This window comes from Haliotis cracherodii, unplaced genomic scaffold, assembly GCF_022045235.1.
Source record: "Haliotis cracherodii isolate W230 unplaced genomic scaffold, xgHalCrac1.p SCAF_2, whole genome shotgun sequence".
NCBI lineage: Eukaryota > Metazoa > Mollusca > Gastropoda > Lepetellida > Haliotidae > Haliotis > Haliotis cracherodii.
The window spans coordinates 62,628,203-62,649,765 of record NW_027266275.1 but is presented as its reverse complement, the minus strand read 5'-3'; the positions used below and the strand labels follow the sequence as shown (position 1 = coordinate 62,649,765).

General features: G+C 41.6%; 1 protein-coding gene across 3 annotated transcripts in view; it reads left to right on the top strand.

The window, feature by feature from the left end:
* Positions 1-21,563, top strand: part of LOC139468335 (lysosomal alpha-mannosidase-like) — an 86,380-nt gene that overhangs the window by 49,257 nt on the left and 15,560 nt on the right. For all 3 annotated transcript variants that reach the window (XM_071250239.1, XM_071250238.1, XM_071250240.1), the window contains exons 8-15: positions 500-553; positions 8,700-8,816; positions 9,562-9,765; positions 11,414-11,477; positions 12,353-12,392; positions 12,607-12,676; positions 17,029-17,145; positions 18,473-18,586. In XM_071250239.1, the coding sequence (XP_071106340.1) occupies positions 500-553; positions 8,700-8,816; positions 9,562-9,765; positions 11,414-11,477; positions 12,353-12,392; positions 12,607-12,676; positions 17,029-17,145; positions 18,473-18,586 (780 nt within the window). The remainder of the gene's footprint in view (positions 1-499; positions 554-8,699; positions 8,817-9,561; positions 9,766-11,413; positions 11,478-12,352; positions 12,393-12,606; positions 12,677-17,028; positions 17,146-18,472; positions 18,587-21,563) is intronic.

Below are 21,563 nucleotides of genomic sequence, written 5' to 3'. Positions count from 1 at the left end.
ACAGGCATGTAAGGACGCGAGACTCTACTGTGGAGTGATCGCTATCCTATTCCTATCAGTCAACAGTTATTTACTGTCAGGATAACTAATGATTTCCACACATAACGATAAATCACCGCTACAATAATTACTTTGTAATTAATAGATTGCCGTTTGATGTTTCCTCTTTATGGTCTTATTAACCGCAGAATGTCTCGGAAAACAAAATCCTCCAGATAACTCGGCACCAGACCAGACAGGTATTAATATTGGGCAATTGGAATTTTAGGAATATGTTTGTCCAACTGATTGGGCTTCTTTAGCTGGAGTACACTCGAAGTTTGATCTCGTTTGTCAGTTTTAACTCTTCAATGAGGTACTTCATTTTAGTTTGCACTTATTTTGAATCTCCCGATGACGCAGATGCATCTACCCTTAAATTGTTAACTGATAAATACGGGTAATATTTTTAATATGTCCGTAAACATTGTAATGTTCGTTTGTCTAATCTTTTTTTCAGGCACGAAACAGCGAAAACTACGTAAATGCCTTCATCGATATCGCTGTGGAGAGAGTAAGTACACATTGAGAAAGACTTGCGTCTTGCTGCCATAGGGATTCTTAGAGACAAGAGGTGCCCAGTGCCCCATACATAAGTTATACTACTACCACCACCAATAATAATAATAATAATAATAATAATAATAATAATAATAATAATCCCAAAGAAAGGTGATCTGACTGACCCTAAAAACTTCCGCCCAATTACTTGTTTGAACACACAGCACAAACTATTTACAGGGTTTCTTACAGATCTCGTGTCATCGTACTGTGCTTCGAATGACATTATCTACATGGAGCAGAACGGAGAAAGGGATGTTGGGGTTGTAAGGATCAATTGCTGGTTCAGAAAATGATCCTTGAAGAGGCTAAAACTTGCCACCGTAACCTCTCAATGTGTTGGATAGACTAGAGAAAAGCTCATGATTCTGTACCTCAAGAATGGATTTTGAAGTCACTGGAATTACCTCCCCGAGCGACTACTTGTTTTACTCAAGTCTTTTGTGAATTGCTGGTCAACTGGACTTGAGATGTATTCGCAGGTCAGGTGGTGACTTCGGAACCCATTTCTATTAGAAGAGGAATATTTCAGGGCGATTCTTTCAGTTCTTTGCTTTTCTGTTTGTCATTAAATCCTTCATGCTTTTTGCTTAGCAAAGAGGAAGGCTATCACCCTGGACCTCCTCAGCAGAGATCCCCAACACTTACTCCCCTCCTTTACATGGATGACCTTGAACTTATTGCCAGTGGAGGATCCCGACTCAAAAAACAGATTCCCCTTGTCGAGTCCTTTTCTAATGATATCGGCATGTCCTTTGGACTCGACAAATGCATCATTCTTCATCTGAAACGTGGCAAGGTAGAAGAGGGAGGATCAGTCAGTTTACTTGGAGGAGGAGTTATTGACCATCTCGTGGAAGGTCAGGCCTATACGTTCTTAGGGATGCAGATTGGGGACAAACTCCAGAATGCCCATATCAAGGAAAAGCTTCTGGCAGAGTACAAATGTAAATCTGGAGTTCAGAGCTGGACGCTCGCAAGAAAGTAAAAGCCACAAATACTTATGCTGTACCCGTCCTTTCATATTCTTTTGGTGTTGTTGATTGGACAAAACAAGAAATTCAGGGTATTGACACCCTCACACGAAGAATCATGTCCGACAAGAGATCCCACCACCCTCGTTCTTCCCTCAATCGCTTATATTTACCAATCATTATGCGAGGACGTGGTTTGATTAACGTTGGGGCTCTTCATGATGGAATTGTTTTGTGCACTTTTGCACGCATCTATTTGTCTGATTATCCTCTTGTGAAGCATGTCAAGACACATGATGAAAACAAGGCATTCCACAGTTTTCTAAAACGAGCCAAGGATGACGGACATAATCTCAATGTAGGTGTTGATTTTGTTGATGGTTCTGTACTGCTGGACGGTACGGAAATGAGTGTCAACTAAGCGAAGTGCCATATCAAGTCGGCCCAGACTCAGTTTTTAAAGGAGAGGCTATCTGTACGACCACTGCATCGAGTTTATGTGCAGTGTGTTGAGAAGATCAGCAATCCTGCCGAGTCCTTTGCTTGGATGAAGTCGTCTGGCCTGAAAAGCGAAACAGAAGGCTTTCTGTTTGCTGCTCAGGACTAGTCACTTCCCACTCGAAACCGTCATCAAGATGTAAATATGAAATGTAGATTATGAAATGCATTGAATGAGGCTGCCCAACAAATTGTCAGTGGATGCCCAGCTTTCGCACAAACACATTATCTTAAATGACATGATGGTGTAGCGCGATCATTGTATTACCGTCTTCGCCATGCTTGTGGTTTTGACACAGAGGTCCACCCATGGTACGACCCGGAATATGTAGAGGGCGTCATGGAACATGATAAATACAAAATTCTTTGGAATAGGCCCATTTACAGCCTTAGACGTATCCGGGCCAAAAAACCTCATCTTGTCCTTTTTGATAAATCCAATGAAATCATTTATATCATTGACTTTTCTGTCCCCTTTGACACTAATGTGATTGACAAGATTGAGGAAAAACATGACAAATGCAGAGGTGGCAAGGGCCCTGAGCTGATGATGAGCCTAACCAGCCTGACTGTGCCAGGATCACCCAAACCCTCTTTGCTGCATCTTTTTTTATCTTAATCTGTAAATAATAATAATAATAATAATAATAATAGGAACAATAATTATAATGAATTTGCTTGTACCGCGCTTTACGCTATACAGCTATAATAATTGCTTAAAGCACAACAAATATATACTGAACCGCAAAAGAAACGTCACCATGGATAGATATATGAGAAACATTATTTATCCAAACACTGTAAACATACTTTAAGACATATTAAACAGATGAAATTTGGCAAAATTTATCATCATGGTTGAAATTAAAGTTTCAAATGTTCTTAAAGTGAAACACGACACTAGTCTCTGAGAAAATGGCATCACAAGTCAGTATCTCGTGTGTCCGCCATGTGCATTGATGACTGCCGTGCAACGTCGAAACATGGAATGGATGAGGATGGATGATCAATGTACCGAGCTGCTGTGACACCACTCCCTCTCCCTGGACCGATGTTCTGGAAGTCCACAGGCCGACCCTCTGTGCAACACCAATTCTCTCTCTCTCTCTCTCTCTCTCTCTCTCTCTCTCTCTCTCTCTCTCTCTGCCATCTGCTGTTGAGATACAGTAGCGGCTCTCATCTGAGAAGAGGACTCTTCTCCACTGCTTGTGGTGCCAATGCTGGTGCTGTGTTGCCAACTGAAGACGGTCCCGGCGATGACGTGGTGTCAGAATGGGTCCTCGGTATAGCCTATGACAGTGGAGGTGTCTGCTCGTCAATCGTCGACGCACGGTGTCCGCACTAATGTGTCGCAGAATGGCATCAGAACCATGCAGTGGCCATGGTCTGTCGGGCAGTTTCTGAAGCAGTAACAAAGCGATCTTGAAGATGCTGTCGCACAATCTGATGATCATGACGTCGGGAGCAGACCCTTGGTCTTCCACTACGTGGTCTGTCATCTGTAGTGTTGGTGGTCTGGTACCGTTGCTGGAGCCTCTATATGGTCCTTACGTGGACTTGAAATGCATTGGCTACTTGCCGGGCGGTTTGTCCAGCTTGCAATCTTCCGATGGCTTTGTGTCGCTGATTTCTTGTCAATTTTGGCATGTGGTAGCAATTCAATAACGAATGAATGTTATCCGATCTGGGTGGATTTGTATAGGGCAAGAAATGGGGGAACGCATGTGCGTTTCAATTTGCACGGAACTCACGTGCATCGGGTTACCATGGCCGTTGCCGTGAGGCGTTTGGGCGATCGGTTTTATTATCATCTGCTTTGGGTTTTTTTTATCATCACTTTTCATTTTTCTGGACAAGGTAATGTTAAATTTTAGAAGCTTTGACAAAAAGTACCCAGATTTTTAAATGACAACTTTTCATACATTAGATTGTAACTTTGACGGCCGTTTCTTTTGCGGGTCAGTGTATATAGAACATCAATGCAAGAGAATAATCAGCCTTGATTGTCTACATATTCATTTGGCGTAAAGGACAAAATGGCTCTGCAATTATGAATGGACCACAGAAAATCAGTGATGACACCAGGAATGGTCTAAAATACCGGTATCCACAGTCTTTAGTCATTATGCACTGATCCAGAGCATCGTTTATCCATACTCTGTAAGCTGACACAATGTATTGATGCAAGCCATCGTGTATCTTCACTCTGTAAGCTGACACAATGTATTGATGCAAGCCATCGTGTATCTTCATTCTGTAAGCTGACACAATGTATTGATGCAAGCCATCGTGTATCTTCACTCTGTAAGCTGACACAATGTATTGATGCAAGCCATCGTGTATCTTCACTCTGTAAGCTGACACAATGTATTGATGCAAGCCATCGTGTATCTTCACTCTGTAAGCTGACACAATGTATTGATGCAAGCCATCGTGTATCTTCCCACTGTAAGCTGACACAATGTATTGATGCAAGCCATCGTGTATCTTCACTCTGTAAGCTGACACAATGTATTGATGCAAGCCATCGTGTATCTTCACTCCTTAAGTTGACACAATGTATTGATGCAAGCCATCGTGTATCTTCCCTCTGTAAGTTGACACAATGTATTGATGCAAGCCATCGTGTATCTTCCCTCTGTAAGTTGACACAATGTATTGATGCAAGCCATCGTGTATCTTCCCACTGTAAGCTGACACAATGTATTGATACAAGCCATCGTGTATCTTCCCACTGTAAGCTGACACAATGTATTGATGCAAGCCATCGTGTATCTTCCCTCTGTAAGTTGACACAATGTATTGATGCAAGCCATCGTGTATCTTCCCTCTGTAAGCTGACACAATGTGCGTGTGGCGTGAACGGTGATAGATGGAAGTCTCCAAGTATCACGTATATGTATTAATGGTCACTCGGTCCTTGTGACCTTGTGAAAAACGTAAAAAACTATATGCGATCTAGACTGCAATCAATCAAGATGTAATAATGCAATATTTCATATCGTTTAACGAATGTCAACTGAACGCATTAAAACCCTTAGTCTGGAAACGTTATTTACCCCTTCTCTGCAAAGCAACACAGCTGATGCAAGGGTTAAGACTACCAACACAATGGTGTCCAAAGCGTTTTTCCCCTTTCTTTTACTTAAGAAGCCAAGACCAACCATTATCTCCAACCTTAAGTGACTTCTTGTACTATCAGCACATGGTGTGCACGCTGCGTTCATCTAAAACCTTCTAGATGCCAATCGTCATCCTTCACCTGTGCGCAATTACCTCTTCAGCCTTCACAGAATCCAGTGATCGTCATTATAGATCTTACGTTCGCCATGACGGTAATTCTGCCGTTGGTTTATCATCAAATACTCGTGATTTTCATCAAATTCGTAAACAAACTGCACCTGCATCAATTTTGATTTTACTCCCGCTCCCTCATCTTCCCTATCTACCACATGAAGACTCGGGGGTCAGAATTGGTCTTCAGTAACCCATATTTGTCCCCTGTGAAAATTCGGGTTAGAATTGGTCCTCAGTAACCCATATTTGTACCCCGTGAAGATTGGGGTTAGAATTGGTCTTCAGTAACCCATATTTGTCCCCCGTGAAGATTCGGGTTAGAATTGGTCCTCACTTAACCATATTTGTCCCCCGTGAAGATTCGGGTTAGAATTGGTCTTCAGGAACCCATATTTATCCCCGTGAAGATTCGGGTTAGAATTGGTCCTCAGTAACCCATATTTATCCCCGTGAAGATTCGGGTTAGAATTGGTCTTCAGGAACCCATATTTATCCCCCGTGAAGATTCGGGTTAGAATTGGTCCTCAGTAACCAATATCTGTCCCCCGTGAAGACCCAGATTAGAACTGGTCTTCAGGAACACATGCTTGTCGTTAAAGTGCGACTAACGGGATCGGGTGGCCAGGCTCTGTGATTTGGTTGATGCGGGTCATTATTTCCAACTTGCGATAATATCAATCACTGGATTGTCTGGTCTTGATTGTAAAACACAAAGTAGACATACAAACATCAAATCCACACCTCTCTTTCATCCAGTTGTGTTAAATGATGTGAGGAACGGCTTGTCTGAGTTAGAAAGGCTTACATTTGTAGTTCAGTGAACTTTAATCTACTCCAACTATAAATGGCTTATATTAGCTCATCGCTTTATACAGGCTCTCCCAGCACAACAGTAAAAGTAAGAAGTAACCGCCATTGGTAAAAAAACACTTAGAAAATAGGAAGAAAAATAGGATTGTTGCATTCCGACTTGCAGAAGACCAGTGCCTCGTTAAGAAATGAATGATCCATTGCAATCATTTGATATATGAATGTCTTTAAAAGAAAATTGTAACAAGATACTGAACGATTTGCGTGTTTAAACTCAATTATCTCTTTCCCCGGTTTCTTGTTTCGTTTTTTTTCTTTTAGGTTTTTCTTATGACTTGTGAAAAACATCAATTAACTGAGAACTGGTGTGTGGTTTTGGCAAAAACGTCTCAATATCGCGGTCTCACTATAACATAGAAGGATACAGTTTGAGGGGCGGCAATAGCATGCGTCAAACCGTGAAGATCCGGGTAGAATAGGTCTTCAACAACCCATGCTTGACGTTACAGACGACAATGCTTGTCGTAAAAGGCGACTAACGGGATCGGGTGGTCAGGCTCGCTGACTTGATTGATGCATCTCATCGTATCCAAATTGCATGGATCGATGCTCATGATGTCAACCACTGGATTGTCTGGTCCAGACTCGATTATTTACAGACAGCCATCATATAGCTGAAATATTGCTGAGTGCGGGGTCTACCAACAAACAAAGCTTGAGTAAAAAATGTTATAACACAATACTGAAGTTTTACTATAATTGATCATTTGCATAGTTTAGGTTTAATAAAGAAAAGTTCCCATTACTGGTATCAAATACATTCTGCGTAAACTACACTGAACTGATTAAAAAGTATATCGACACTTTGTAGGGCCCCTCATCAACTTAAAACAGGATAATCTCTTTAATTAAACAGGATAATCTCTCTAATTAAAACATTATAATATCTTTCATTAAAACAGGATCATCTCTTTAATCAAAATCTGTTGAAGTGTATAGACGTGGCATCCTTGCAGTGTTGCATTATGCTACAACATGATGTTACCACGTCTGTTGCCAAAACAATAAAACACATTTCGCTTTATCCATCACCATCACCATGACAACTGATGCTGTAATAATATTCTGTAACTGTCAAGACTTTTTTTGTCAGTTGCATGTCGCCATTTTGCCAAAGCTTGTTACACGTTTCCCATACACATTGTTTCATCAGATAACCGGACTGGCAGCTGGTGATTTTATAGCAATTATTTCAAACAAAGACTGTATCAGAGAACTAAACAATGGGTATATAACAAAATAGAGTTTCACGTGCGATGCGCATCATGCGCAGTTTGGTCGGGCTCTTTCAATATAACACTCCCGATTTCAAACAGATTTTATTCGCCTTTGTATGACTGTGTTAACTATCCTTCCCTATACATTGCTTTAGTAGAGGGAGATTAAAGATGTGATATTTAGTTACGATATATGTAATTCCTATTGCACCCATTGCTACTGTATGCGTATATGTACTATAGGCCTATGGCCTTTTCAGTACTTGAAATAAAGATTGTATTAAAAAGAGGGAGATCGTCACGCAGTGACTGTGACACCGTGACACCGTGACACCATGACTGAAATATTATTGGCTAACATGCGTTCATTCCCTCCAGCATTAAACAAAACATGTTTTTTTAAAGTGAGTCCTCATCAGTTACTATGTTTGGCGTCAGCGGATGGTCTTATATTTACTGATGATATACAGTGAAACTCTGTTAGTCCGGAAACCCCGCAATCCTAACGTCTATAAATAGACACAGGGCATTGTTCCGTACTTAGATTCGTTCACCGGAAATGACCTGTTTGATTTGTTACGGCGCCATCCGGATTAACAAGGTTGCACTGTAACGTGTGTATTAGAATCAAATTGTGTACATGATTATTCAAATGATATACCCCTTTAATTGTTCTTATTAAAATATTTTATTCTTTTCGTGTGTTTTTACTCAATTAAAAAACCTGAATATAGATCATGCAGGTTTGAAGTGATAATTCAATACAACCTTTTTTAACAGGGTCATCATGATGTCAATCACTGGATTGTCTGGTCCGGACTCGATTATTTACGGACAGCCGTCATACAGCTGGAATATTGCTGAGTGCGGTTTTAAACAACAAACAAACAAAACGAACAAATAAACCAGAATCGTAATATTTGTTCGTATCCCCTTCGAATAAGTTGCGTTCATCCTCATTGGCTCATAACATCAAGACTAGAGTGAGTGAGTGAGTATAGTTTTACGCCGCTTTTAGCAATATTCCAGCAATATCACGGCGGGGGACACCAGAAATGGGCTCCACACATTGTACCCATGTCGGGAATCGAACCCGGGTCTTCGGCGTGACGAGCGAACGCTTTAACCACTAGGCTACCCGACCGCCCCCATCAAGACAAGAAGGATGAAACTAATGCTAGAAAGGGCATCCCAGCTTATGTTCCTAACAGTGCTAACGATTCACAAAACCTTTGTGTTCTAGGCAAGGGCATACAAGACGAAACACGTGTTAATTCCTTTCGGTGGTGACTTTGCTTTCAACACCGCAGCCGGCTGGTTCGATGGAATCGATAACCTCATCAAATACGTCAACGCCAAGGTAAACATTTCCTTGTGTCTAGTTCCACCATGAAACTAGCCCCTCTTGCAGATGCATGTGCTCCGTTTGGCTCAGCAACTCTGGCATTGTCAAGGTCTGTTGTCTATATGTCCTCAATCTCGAGGCAAATGTCCTTTGTTCAGGACGCATGTGATAATGTGATAATGTGATTACATATTTATGCTGTTTCTACGCGGGGACGCTTAAGCACGTTCCGATTGATGTTGAAGGCATCGATTATTTTTGGTTCTCTTAAAAATGATTTCGTGAAAACAGGGACTTTTGCATGTGCCGTGTTTGCAGATCAATGCTAGCATTGTTGCACATACTGACTATGGAAGAAGTTTATCGAATGGAACTGTTTCTTTCTTACAACTGACTTAAAGAATTGTAGAACTTACTCGTGTATGATAAATAGTCCCCCATAACACTGACATAAGTGTCCTTACGAACGCTTTATAAGATATAGAAGGTACGTCACGCCATTGATGGTACGGCGACGCAATTATCTCAAAGCTTTATATTTCAGCTGCTTTAAACTTGTACCAATTATTGATTTTTATCCGAAGAAAGGACATTTAAGTTGCAGCTTCGTAACTAACGAGTGGTCATGTACACACGTGATAGTTTCTGGACGTATTGTCGTAGTGGGCGTATAACTTCACAACAAATCAATCAGACCTAGATATGGACATAAATCAGAATATACAAAAGTATTAATGACGTTTAATATTCATTTCTACAGCAAGACACTGGCAGCAAGGTGAACGTCCTCTACTCCACCCCGACCTGCTACATCAACAGCGTCAACAGAGAAGCGGCAACGTTTGAGACGATGTCGACCGACTTCTTCCCGTACTCCACCATTCCCAACACCTTCTGGACGGGCTTCTTCACCAGCAGACCCGGGCTCAAGCGCCATGTGAAGACGGCCAGCAGCTTACTACAGGTAGGAATTCAAAGCATTCACTCCCTTCGTGGCCAGTAGCTTACTCCAGTTGGGGAGAGCATGTGACTCTCTTCGTGGCCAGTAGCTCACTCCAGTTGGGGAGAGCATGTGACTCCCTTCGTGGCCAGTAGCTAACTCCAGTTGGGGAGAGCATGTGACTCTCTTCGTGGCCAGTAGCTTACTATAGTTGGGGAAAGCATGTCACCCCCTTCGTGGCCAGTAGCTTACTATAGTTGGGGAAAGCATGTCACTCCCTTCTTGGCCAGTAGCTAACCCCAGGTCGGGGAAGCATGTCACCCCCTTCGTGGACAGTAGCTCACTACAGTTTGGAAAAGCATGTCACCCCCTTCGTGGCCAGGAGCTAACTCCAAGTGGGGAAAGCGTGTCACTCCCTTCGTGGCCAGTAGCTTACTACAGTTGGGGAAAGCATGTCACTCCATTCTTGGCCAGTAGCTTACTCCAGGTTGGGGAAGCATGTCACTCCCTTTATGGCCAGTAGCTAACTCCAGGTGGGGAAAGCATGTCACTCCTTTCGTGGCCAGTAGCTTACTACAGTTGGAGAAAGCATGTCACTCCATTCTTGGCCAGTAGCTAACTCCAGGTGGGGAAAGCATGTCACTCCCTTCGTGGCCAGTAGCTTACTCCAGTTGGGGAAGCATGTCACTCCCTTTATGGCCAGTAGCTAACCCCAGGTGGGGGAAGCATGTCACTCCCTTTATGGCCAGTAGCTAACCCCAGGTGGGGAAAGCATGTCACTCCCTTCATGGCCAGTAGCTAACTCCAGGTGGGGAAAGCATGTTCTTCCCTTCGTGGCCAGTAGCTAACTCCAAGTGGGGAAAGCATGTTCCTCCCTTCGTGGCCAGTAGCTTACTCCAGATGGGGAAGCATGTCACTCCCTTTATGGCCAGTAGCTTACTCCAGGTTGGGGAAGCATGTCACTCCCTTTATGGCCAGTAGCTTACTCCAGTTGGGGAAGCATGTCACTCCCTTTATGGCCAGTAGCTTACTCCAGGTGGGGAAAGCATATTCTTCCCTTCTTGGCCAGTAGCTAACTCCAGGTGGGGAAGCATGTCACACCCTTCATGGCCAGGGGTTACTCCAGGTGGGGAAAGCATGTCACTCCCTTCGTGGCCAGTAGCTAACTCCAGGTTGGGGAAGCATGTCACTCCCTTCGTGGCCAGTAGCTTACTACAGTTGGGGAAAGCATGTCACTCCATTCGTGGCCAGTTGCTTACTCCAGGTTGGGGAAGCATGTCACTCCCTTTATGGCCAGTAGCTAACTCCAGGTGGGGAAAGCATGTCACTCCCTTTATGGCCAGTAGCTAACTCCAGGTGGGGAAAGCATGTCACTCCCTTCGTAGATAGCAGCTTACTCCAGTTGGGAAAAGCATGTCGGTATTTTGATTAAGTTTGAAAAAATACTGTTTCCTTTTTTTAAACTATATCACCCGTGAACGATTATGAAATAGCACAAGTTGAAAGCTTTTGTTTTTTTGTCTGTTGGTAGACGTTAGTTTGACATGTTATGTCTGTGTTTTGAAACAAACACTGTTATAGCATCCCGCGCACTGGACCTGTGACAGGTGCCTGTGGCAGGTGGCTGTTCACCGGGAACTTAAAACCTAATTATATTTTCATTATTTTTCAGACGTGTAAACAGATGGCGGCTCTTGCACAGCTCCAACACGCAAAAGCAAACGTTGATAAGTTAAGTAAGTATCAGTTAGTTTGTTAATTTATGTAAGTAAAGGTGTTTGTATATTTAAAAGAAAACGAAATAAGAGGAGTAAGTGAGTTAGTATGGTTTCACGCCGCTTTTAGCAATATTCCAGTAATATCACGGCGGGGGACACCGGAAATGGGCTTCATACATTGTTCCGATGAGGGGAATGGAACCCGGGTCGTCGGCGTGACGAGCGAACGCTTTAACCACTAGGCTACCCGACCGCCCCTGAAATAAGAGGATGTTTTCTTAACGTTCAGATGAAAGCCAAGGCTGAGTGTAGCTCCCGCGGCCTGTTTTTACAATCGACCTCCACAAAACGCACGACATGCCTAATCCGCTGTCTCGGTCCTCTAAACGAAGGGATCAATTATAATAGTATTTATTAAGTTAAACAGTACCCATTTGTTACATGTTCCAAACGTAAAACTACATTCTGGCGATAGTACTTTCAACAACCAGTTGGAAGCTATAGATATTCTTACTTGTATATAATTGAGTGAGTGAGTTGGGTTTAACGCCATTTTTAACAATATTCCAGTTATATCGCGGCGTGTCAGCTTAATGTGGGAGGAAAGCCCGAAGTGATGCAGATCTCAGACGTTTACCACTTCGGTGAAACCCACGAGCACGGGTATGGTGCTGACAAACCTAGAAACATAATCAGGGCGAACCGGGATTCAAACCCACAATCATAGGTTCCTGGCGTGCCCAAGGGACGCAACTCTGCACAGCGAATCGCGGCGCCTTAGACGACTGGGCCATCCGTGCCCCCTACTTGTATATAAGGGAACACTGTGACATAATGTATAAAATGCAGGCGCCCCACACTTCATCTGTGTAACATATGTTTCTTTCCCACAGAAAGCGCCGTGGGTGTCCTTCAGCATCACGACGCCATCACGTAAGTAGATTAAGGGAGCTTTGAGGTGTAGGGATTAAAAGGTTTGCAATACATCCATCCGTCAAAATCAACTTTTCAAGATTATATAACTCAAATCAACAAAAAAACATTGTAATTGTCATATGTCTTCTCTGAAATGAACACCATGCATCACCACCTACACAGACCCATGTCTAGATCTACGCACCGTGAGTTGTACCTTGGTCTGTTGCAGCGGCACGGAGATGCAGCACGTTACTGATGACTACAACAAGATGCTGAGTGATGGAGAGGTGGCGTGCCAGGTGAGGGATGTACTGTATACTGGTCTGTCATACAGGCCCCAGCTCATGTAGCCTTGCGCTAATGGAACCAAGATATTAAATCTCATACATAGCCTCACGTCTGGGCTAAATCACTCGCTGGTGCCGTCGATATATTCTGGTCTGCCTACGCGAGACGGATCAAAAACAACATGTTTCTCTCGTCGTGTACTTGAAGCTTTGCAACAGGGCTACGTACACCTGGGGTCTTCGAAAGTTCACTGAATAAAAAGCGAAACGAGGCCAGAGACACGGGAGTATGTTTTGCATGATACCGCATGCTTGACACCACATGAAGAACGCTCGTAACGGGAGATAGAAATCAATTCATCAAGACCTAGCCATTGGGCGCGGGGTGTGCTTGTGTTAAGTCCATATGGAACTGGTCTTACATTACATTAGCGACAAAATGTTAAACATTCTTGCTGGTCTGAGTACCGTCGATTGGTTTAACCTCAGGGTATCTCAGTGTACCATCACTGTTACGTAGATAATAACTCGTTGTCATTGGATATATGTAATAGGTATTGCCCCTGGCTCCCTAAATAGTGGTTGATATAACATTATACACCGAAGAACACGGATTCCAGTTAAATTGTATTCGGGAGATGAGTGAGTGAGTGAGTTGGGTTTAACGTCGCAGTATTAACAGTATTCCAGTTATATCACGGCGTGTCAGCTTAATGTGGGAGGAAAGCCCGAAGTGATGCAGGTCTCAGACGTCTACCACTTCGGTGAAACCCACGAGCAAACCTAGAAACATCATCGGGACGAACCGGGATTCTAACCCACAATCATAGGTTTCTGGCGTGCCCAAGGGACGCAACTCTACACATCGAATCGCGGCGCATTAGACGTGAGACAATGAATATCGTATGTTGAACATTGAAGAACCCCGATTCCAGTTTACCATAATTGGAATACAATGAATGTCGTACATTAAACATAAGAACACCGATTCCAGTTTACCATAATTGGAATACGATGAATGTTGTAGATACCCCTACTTAATTCATCCCCGGTTTAAAAGTGCACGTTGAATGACGTAATCGCCTGAAGCTAAGTAGAATTGTACATGTACATTTCAAATTGATAAATGTGGAAATGGATCTTCAATCAGCGGACAGTCAACATACGCGAACTGTAAGTGGGTTTATCTGATCTCAATAGCACAATGATACCACGTTTAAAGATCAAACACTGAATTATCACGTAATTCGAAACGCAGTTCAATGTGTAATTCAAAAGCTCAGACCAAACAATGTCCAAAGCATTTGCATTTCAACTGAGAATTGTGAAACTTCTTCATTTCATTCGTTATGACATTGGAACAATAACAATAGAGACATGACAGTTTTAAACCTCTCTCAGAAGCCTTATCTGATCATATTCTCTACGAGACATTGGAACAATAACAATAGAGACATGACAACTTTAAACCTCTCTCAGAAGCCTTATCTGATCATATTCTCTACGAGACATTGGAACAATAACAATAGAGACATGACAACTTTAAACCTCTCTCAGAAGCCTTATCTGATCATATTCTCTACGAGACATTGGAACAATAACAATAGAGACATGACAATTTTAAACCTCTCTCAGAAGCCTTATCTGATCATATTCACACTACGAGACATTGGAACAATAACAATAAAGACATGACAGTTTTAAAAATCTCTCAGAAGCCTTATCTGATCATATTAACTACGAGACATTGGAACAATAACAATAGAGACATGACAATTTTAAACCTCTCTCAGAAGCCTTATCTGATCATATTCACACTACGAGACATTGGAACAATAACAATAGAGACATGACAATTTTAAACCTCTCTCAGAAGCCTTATCTGATCATATTCTCTACGAGACATTGGAACAATAACAATAGAGACATGACAATTTTAAACCTCTCTCAGAAGCCTTATCTGATCATATTCACACTACGAGACATTGGAACAATAACAATAGAGACATGATAATTTTAAACCTCTCTCAGAAGCCTTATCTGATCATATTCACTACGAGACATTGGAACAATAACAATAGAGACATGACAATTTTAAACCTCTCTCAGAATCCTTATCTGATCAAATTCACTACGAGACAATGGAACAATAACACTAGAGACATGACAATTTTAAACCTCTCTCAGAAGCCTTATCTGATCATATTCACACTACGAGACATTGGAACAATAACAATAGAGACATGACGATTTAAACCTCTCTCAGAAGCCTTATCTGATCATATTCACTACGAGACAATGGAACCATTCCTCCAAACGACCCTCGTTCATTGGCCATTATTACCATTCTAAGCGAAACTTTTAAGTGCTTTTATGAGCAATACTGGGAGGGTGAGATATGTAGAATGCATTTACATTTCTTTCAACGGGCAGAATTTCCCGTTCCGTGTCGTCTAGTGGGGATATATTTGTGCTTAAAAGCTTTTACACATCTTAATAGCAAATGATGATGCTGGGTATGCATTAAGCCTGAGACGGTTTATCGGTCAGGAATTCGGGGAGACGTATTCCGCTGTCGCAATGGTACATGCAGTTGTGGCATGCAACGATGTGACCAAATGTACTTTATTTATCACAGGAGTGGTTATTATTAGCATTAATAATGTTTACACAGACAGTGAGCCACAAAACAGGCGTCAACTCGGTAAATTTGTTGTGGAAAGTAATGAAAAACATTCAGGAAGCGTAATCTCCTTTTACGATCAAGCTTTCTTTGGGCGTCAAATGCATGTGTACATGCAACATCAAACATATCAACGACGGTCAAATGTTTAAAGTGTGATACGTCTCTTACCAACAGGGTTAAATCCACTTTGCACAAAGTAAGCAAGTGTTTCTTATAATAATAGATGCTTTCAAATGTCTTTTAATTGTTCCCTTGAGAGTGAGTGGGTTGGTTTTAACGTCGCTTCCAACAGTATTCCAGTTATATCATGACGTGACAACTTAATGTGGGAGGAAAGCCTGACGTGATGCAGGTCTCAGACGTTTACCTCTTTGATGAAAACTCACGAGCACGGGTATGGTGGTGACAAACCTAGACACATTATCGGGGCAAACTGGATTTCAAACCCATGGTCATAGGTTTCTCGGGCCCACGGGAGGCATCTTTGGACTCCAAATTTCGACGACTTGGCTCCTGTTCTCAGTGTTCACTTAGGCTGTGTCTGTTTACACAACACTAAATTGGTGTGCTGAAGTATTTTCCTCGACCTTAACATAAGATTATGTATACATAGGACAGGACTTTGAATATTGGAGGCCAAAAGTATAAAACGACATCATTCGCTCTGAGAAGTTATGTCCCTTAGCCGTGTCAGGATCTGCTGCCAGGGTTTATACTCCCAGATTAATTATTCTACTCATTTAAGATTATATCAGCACTATATCCATGTTCGCCGGTATCAGTAAAGCGGTAAATGTCTAAAACCTGGATCTAAGCTTTCTTCGTGTAGCTTGAATAAACCTGTCTGTGACATCAAACAACATTTACTCACAGCAATCACTGTACAGCTGTTTATCTGTAGTCCATTGCAGAGTGCTACACCACATTCATCTCTCAGTCGCAATGTCTGACGCAAAATCAGATTGCTCATATTCATTTGAAACCGGACAGGTCGGCATGGGATTCCAGCGCTATCCATTTTCAATCTTCAAATAATATAACTCCTAAAAGCCTGGTTGGACCTTTGATACACTGTAATAGTCGCCCTTTGAGTATAGCCGATAAGGTTTGGCCAAATATATTATATATATGGAAAAGCCTCTTTTGATTGTTGAGGGGGCGGTCGGGTAGCCTAGTGGTTAAAGTATTCGCTCGTCACGCCAAAGACCCGGGTTCGATTCCCGACATGGGTACAATGTGTGAAGACCATTGCTAGTGTCCCCCGCCGTGATATTGCTGGTGTATTGCTAAAAGCGGCGTAAAACCATACTCACTCACTTGATTGTTGAGTTTGAAAGGTGGTATCAAAACTATCTAGGCCACTTCCATCCTACACAATTCTAGCAAAGTTGCAGCTTTTCTTTAGAAGGGAATTGGTGAGAGTGAACTTTCACATTACCTTTTTGACGTGCCAATTGAATATGTCCCGAAATCATTAAATTTGTTGAGGCGTTATTACCCCAGCATCTGCTCGTGCTCCATTTCGCAATCACGATGACAGAACGTCTCACTATATACTCTGTAAAACAGTATTGGTATTGCACCTCATAGTCAATGCATTTGATATAAATTCACATTTCAGCGACAATTTACAGTTAGGTTTCTTATTGTGATTATGTGTGTTGTCTTGTATTTTCAGTCGGTGATAGATGACGCCTACAGGGCACTGTCAACTCCACCAGGAGTGGCTCCCAAGCAGGAGTTCTGTCATTTGCTCAACATCAGTTCTTGTCCAATAACAGAAACTGCTAAAACGGTATGTTGAATACAGTTATACATGGTCCTCGGCACCAGTGAAGATCCTAGTTATAATAGGTCTTCAGCGACCCATGCAAAAACGTCTCATTATCGCGGTCTCGCTATGAACATAGAAGACTACAGTTTGAAGTGTAGCATTACCATGCGTTTGTGGCGATTTTGTGCTTGAGTCAAACCGTGAAGATTAGAATAGGTCTTCACCAACGCATGCTTGTCGTAACAGGCGACTGTGCTTGTTGTAAGAAGCGACTAACGGGATCGGATAGTCAGGCTCGCTGACTTGATTGATGTATGTCATCCTATCCCATTTTCGTGGTTCGATGCTCATGATATCAGTCACTGGATTATCTGGCCCAGACTCGATTATTTACAGACGCAGTCATATAGCTGGAATATTGCTAATTGAACACGTCTTGGAGATGATCGATTTATCAGTAGTTCGAGACAATAGAAGTACAGGTATTAAACCTTAGTATATATGTATAACAGGACCAGGACGTAACCTCCCGGCAACGAAAATTCGAGTCAATAACGTTAATGAGATTTCACAGTACGATATTCAGAAATGCCGGAAAGGAAAAAGGGGAAACAAGATTACTTTCTGTTATACTCATAAGCACCGAAACATTTCCCGTCTCTTGTTGGAGTTAATTAATGAGTTATATACCTCAATCAAAGTGTAAAGAATCAGAGTGTCATTTTCAAACAATATCTCAACTGAATCATGTAGCCATCTATATATACCGTGAAAGATTTTAGATTCGCCTGTTGTGTATGTAAGTTGGGAGTGTCAGAAACCACCTAACCCCGAGTCCGATTCCAAAATTCAGCCACACCCATGCTCCAAGGGGGCAGGGGTGACCCAGTCTTGTCAGGCAACGCAATTCGTTCTGCAGAGCTGAATCCCTTGCGGTGTCATGATTGTGCAATCTCACGGTGGGGAACACCAGAAATGGGCTTCACAAATTGTACCCATGTCGGGAATCGAACCCGGGTCTTCGGCGTGACGAGCGAACGCTTTAACCACTAGGCTACCCGACCGCCTGTTGTTTCTTCAAAGTGGTTAGGCGTATGCCTTCCGTCACATGGGACTTTCCTCATTACTTTCGGTTTCCGACAAGCTGACACGCCGTGACTTAACCCAAATAGTGTTCAAAACGCCGACAAATCCAACCCACGCAGTATAGGATCATTGCGTGCAATGCAAGACTATGTGAAGTATACTTTCCGGGATGATTATGATCACAAAGCATACTGTCACGCGTGATAACTCCCAACTATCAGTAGATCTGCAGAGTTGTGTACATTGCTACTTTTATTCACAGTTTTCCGTGAATTTATTCAACCCCCTTGGCTGGCCAGTCACCCATTTCGTCAGGCTGCCGATCCCCGGGGGGACATACACGGTGCTGGGAGACGGCAAGGAGATCAGGGCTGAGGTGAGACTTGCAACATTCTCTGAAACAATTACAGTAAATTACGGTTATAACGAACACGCTTATAACGATCTAACGGATATAACGAACTAACTTTTTAGTCCCGACTATATGCAGTAGTTATGCTGTATATATGCTTATAACGAATTACGGTTATAACGAACTAAATTTAGTAGTCCCTTTTAGTTCGTTATAACCGTAGTTTAATGTCCTATAGCTAGTTAATCAAATACGGTAAAGTACGGTTATAACGAACTCAAAGGGACTACTAATTTTAGTTCGTTATAACCGAAGTTGGTTATAAGCATATATACAGCATAACTACAGCAATTAGTCGGAACCAAAAAGTCAGTTCGTTATTTCCGTCAGTTTCGTTATAAGCGTGTTCGTTATAACCGTAGTTTACTGTATAAACAGACTGGCGTCTTTGTGGGATTATCTAGACTTGCTGGTTACAGACATACAAAAAACTGGAGTAACACTGGTGTTTTATTCAGTGCACCCGAGGACCAAGGCTAGGTTGATGTATTCACGCGTCTCTGCATTTACTGCTGAACTATTTCTAAAAATAGCATCTACACGAGGCGAATGAGTGTTGTTTTACGCCACTCAAGGGACAGACTACATTGTAGTCTAGGGTGGGGACTTGGATGTAATCTTGAGGGCTTAGTCTTTGTTACAGCTACAGCTGCAATACCAGATATTTTTTTAATAATAAATACTATGAGACTGAATATATATTTTTAGAGCATCTTGCAACGATTTATTTTTGTGGCTACCAATTACTTTCTTTTTGTCAATAGTCAGAAGTTTGTTTGTTTTTCAAGCATTTTGGGACAATCGAATGGTTCATACATATTCGATTCTGAGTCAGACAAACCAGTGATTGATGGCGTGAGCAACTGACATTTCCTTTGGTGTACGATGACAAAATCAACATGGAAGGTTAAGATAACCTTTAAGACATAATGCATTTTCCTTGTGGGGATGTTTAGAATCAGGTGGGGTAAACAGACTTTGCATTTAATGAACTCACGGCGAGGTCAGTCTGATAATAAGTTGATAAAACTGTATAAGTGGAATTAACAAGTAAATTAAGTAAACATTTTACAAAAATGAATTTGTTTTTCTCGCTGTTGCAAGATACGACGTTTATGCGTATACACTAACTTCTTCTTTTTTATTCCGGTGTTTCCGTGAAGTCAATATTAATGGAGAGTGTCTTATTGAGCCAGAGTGTAATATAGTTATGTCTATTATCTGTCATTGAGATCCACCACGTGGAGTGTACGAATGCATGCAGATTCACTTCCACTGCATTACCTCCCTATAATGTGGACGGCATAAATCTTTTGGGACTGATTTGAACTCGTAGCTAAAATAACATGAACCTTTTTCTCAAAATTATGATCGTTATATTTTTAGGTTTTTAAAAATTATTATACTTCCAATCTGCATTACGGCAGACATGTTAAGCTATTAATTTCTGTAATGCTTTTTGAAGAACGTGAACCAACTGGTATGACCGCGTGTGCAGTGTTTTCAATTTCAATATTGCACCAGGAAGTTGAATGAATAATACATGCAGTTCCATTAATATTGTACAACAGAGTAATATGGACAGTCGCTGCCAAATCCCTGAATAAAATAGACCATGCCACTCAAGGCAAAATGAGGCTGTTTTAGCGAGTGCCATATCTCCTTAAAAAAGGTCAACGTCCTCATATTAAAAGCATGAATGATTGATGCCAGATCGATTGAAGTGGGTCACGTGATATGGTAGCAGGTAATTTGTGTCGTTTCAGGTCAAATTGATTGCTTCTACTAATCGCTGCAACAGACAATTGACATTGAAACATTATTCATGATCATGAATTCACATAATGCATCGTTGAATGCGGCTTGGAGTATTAATAATCGTGAAATGCCGGTTGTAACGATCGACAATAAGTGCGCTGACTTAATGTTTATACGGTACGCAAACCTCAGTTTTTATATCATTTGGCCTACGGATATTTCTAAAAGCTAAGGTCCGTGTATGGTCGAAATAAAACCAAGAGTTTAAACAGATACTCTTCAATTCATCCATTGGAAGTCATTCCTGTCTGTGAAAATAGAGAAAAATCAAATCAAAAGGATTTGGAGGAAAGCTGTTAAACCTAAAGGGATACATACATATGTTAAACCTTCAAAGTCTCTTGTCAAATTGTTGATTTAGTACCCATCTATAATGTACATATAATTGTAATAGTTTTTATTAATAGTATTTATATATTTGTGGTTATATATTGTGTGGCTACATATCGTGATGTTGTATACAGTGATGTTATATATACAGCGTTGGTTATATATTGTAAAGGTTATATATAATGATTTCTTTGATAGGCATTTAGAAGTTGGAGTACTAAGTAAGGATAAGAATTTATGGGTGAACAACGTCTTCATTACAATAAGAGCGACGTTTCGGTGTAGGTTCTTACACCGTTAGAACCGTACTTGTTTGTGAACGGTGTTAGAACCTACACCGAAACGTCGCTCTTATTGTAATAAAGAAGTTGTTCATCCATTAATTCGTATCCTGACTTATATATAGTGATGTTATATACACTGACGTTATATTGTAGTGATAGTTATATATATATATATTACAGTAACTTGTTTTAAAAGTGTAGTCCTTGTTTAGGCCTCTATAGAGGTGAGGTAAGGTGAAATTGGGTTTAACGTCGCGTCCAAGATTATTGCACTTATATAGCGACGTGCATGCACGTGTGTGTGTGGCTGCTTCTACTAGTCCGGACTGATGCCATTTCTTAGTGCTAGTTCGCTGAGATACCATGCCGCAGTTTAAAATGAATACCCCACTCAAACACTGTATACTGACTCCGAGCCGACCAGTCCTTGTTTTAGCCCCTTTATGCGGACCCCAAGACAGGGTAACAACAAGTACCATTTTAAACGTCTTTTGGTTTGACGTGGCCGG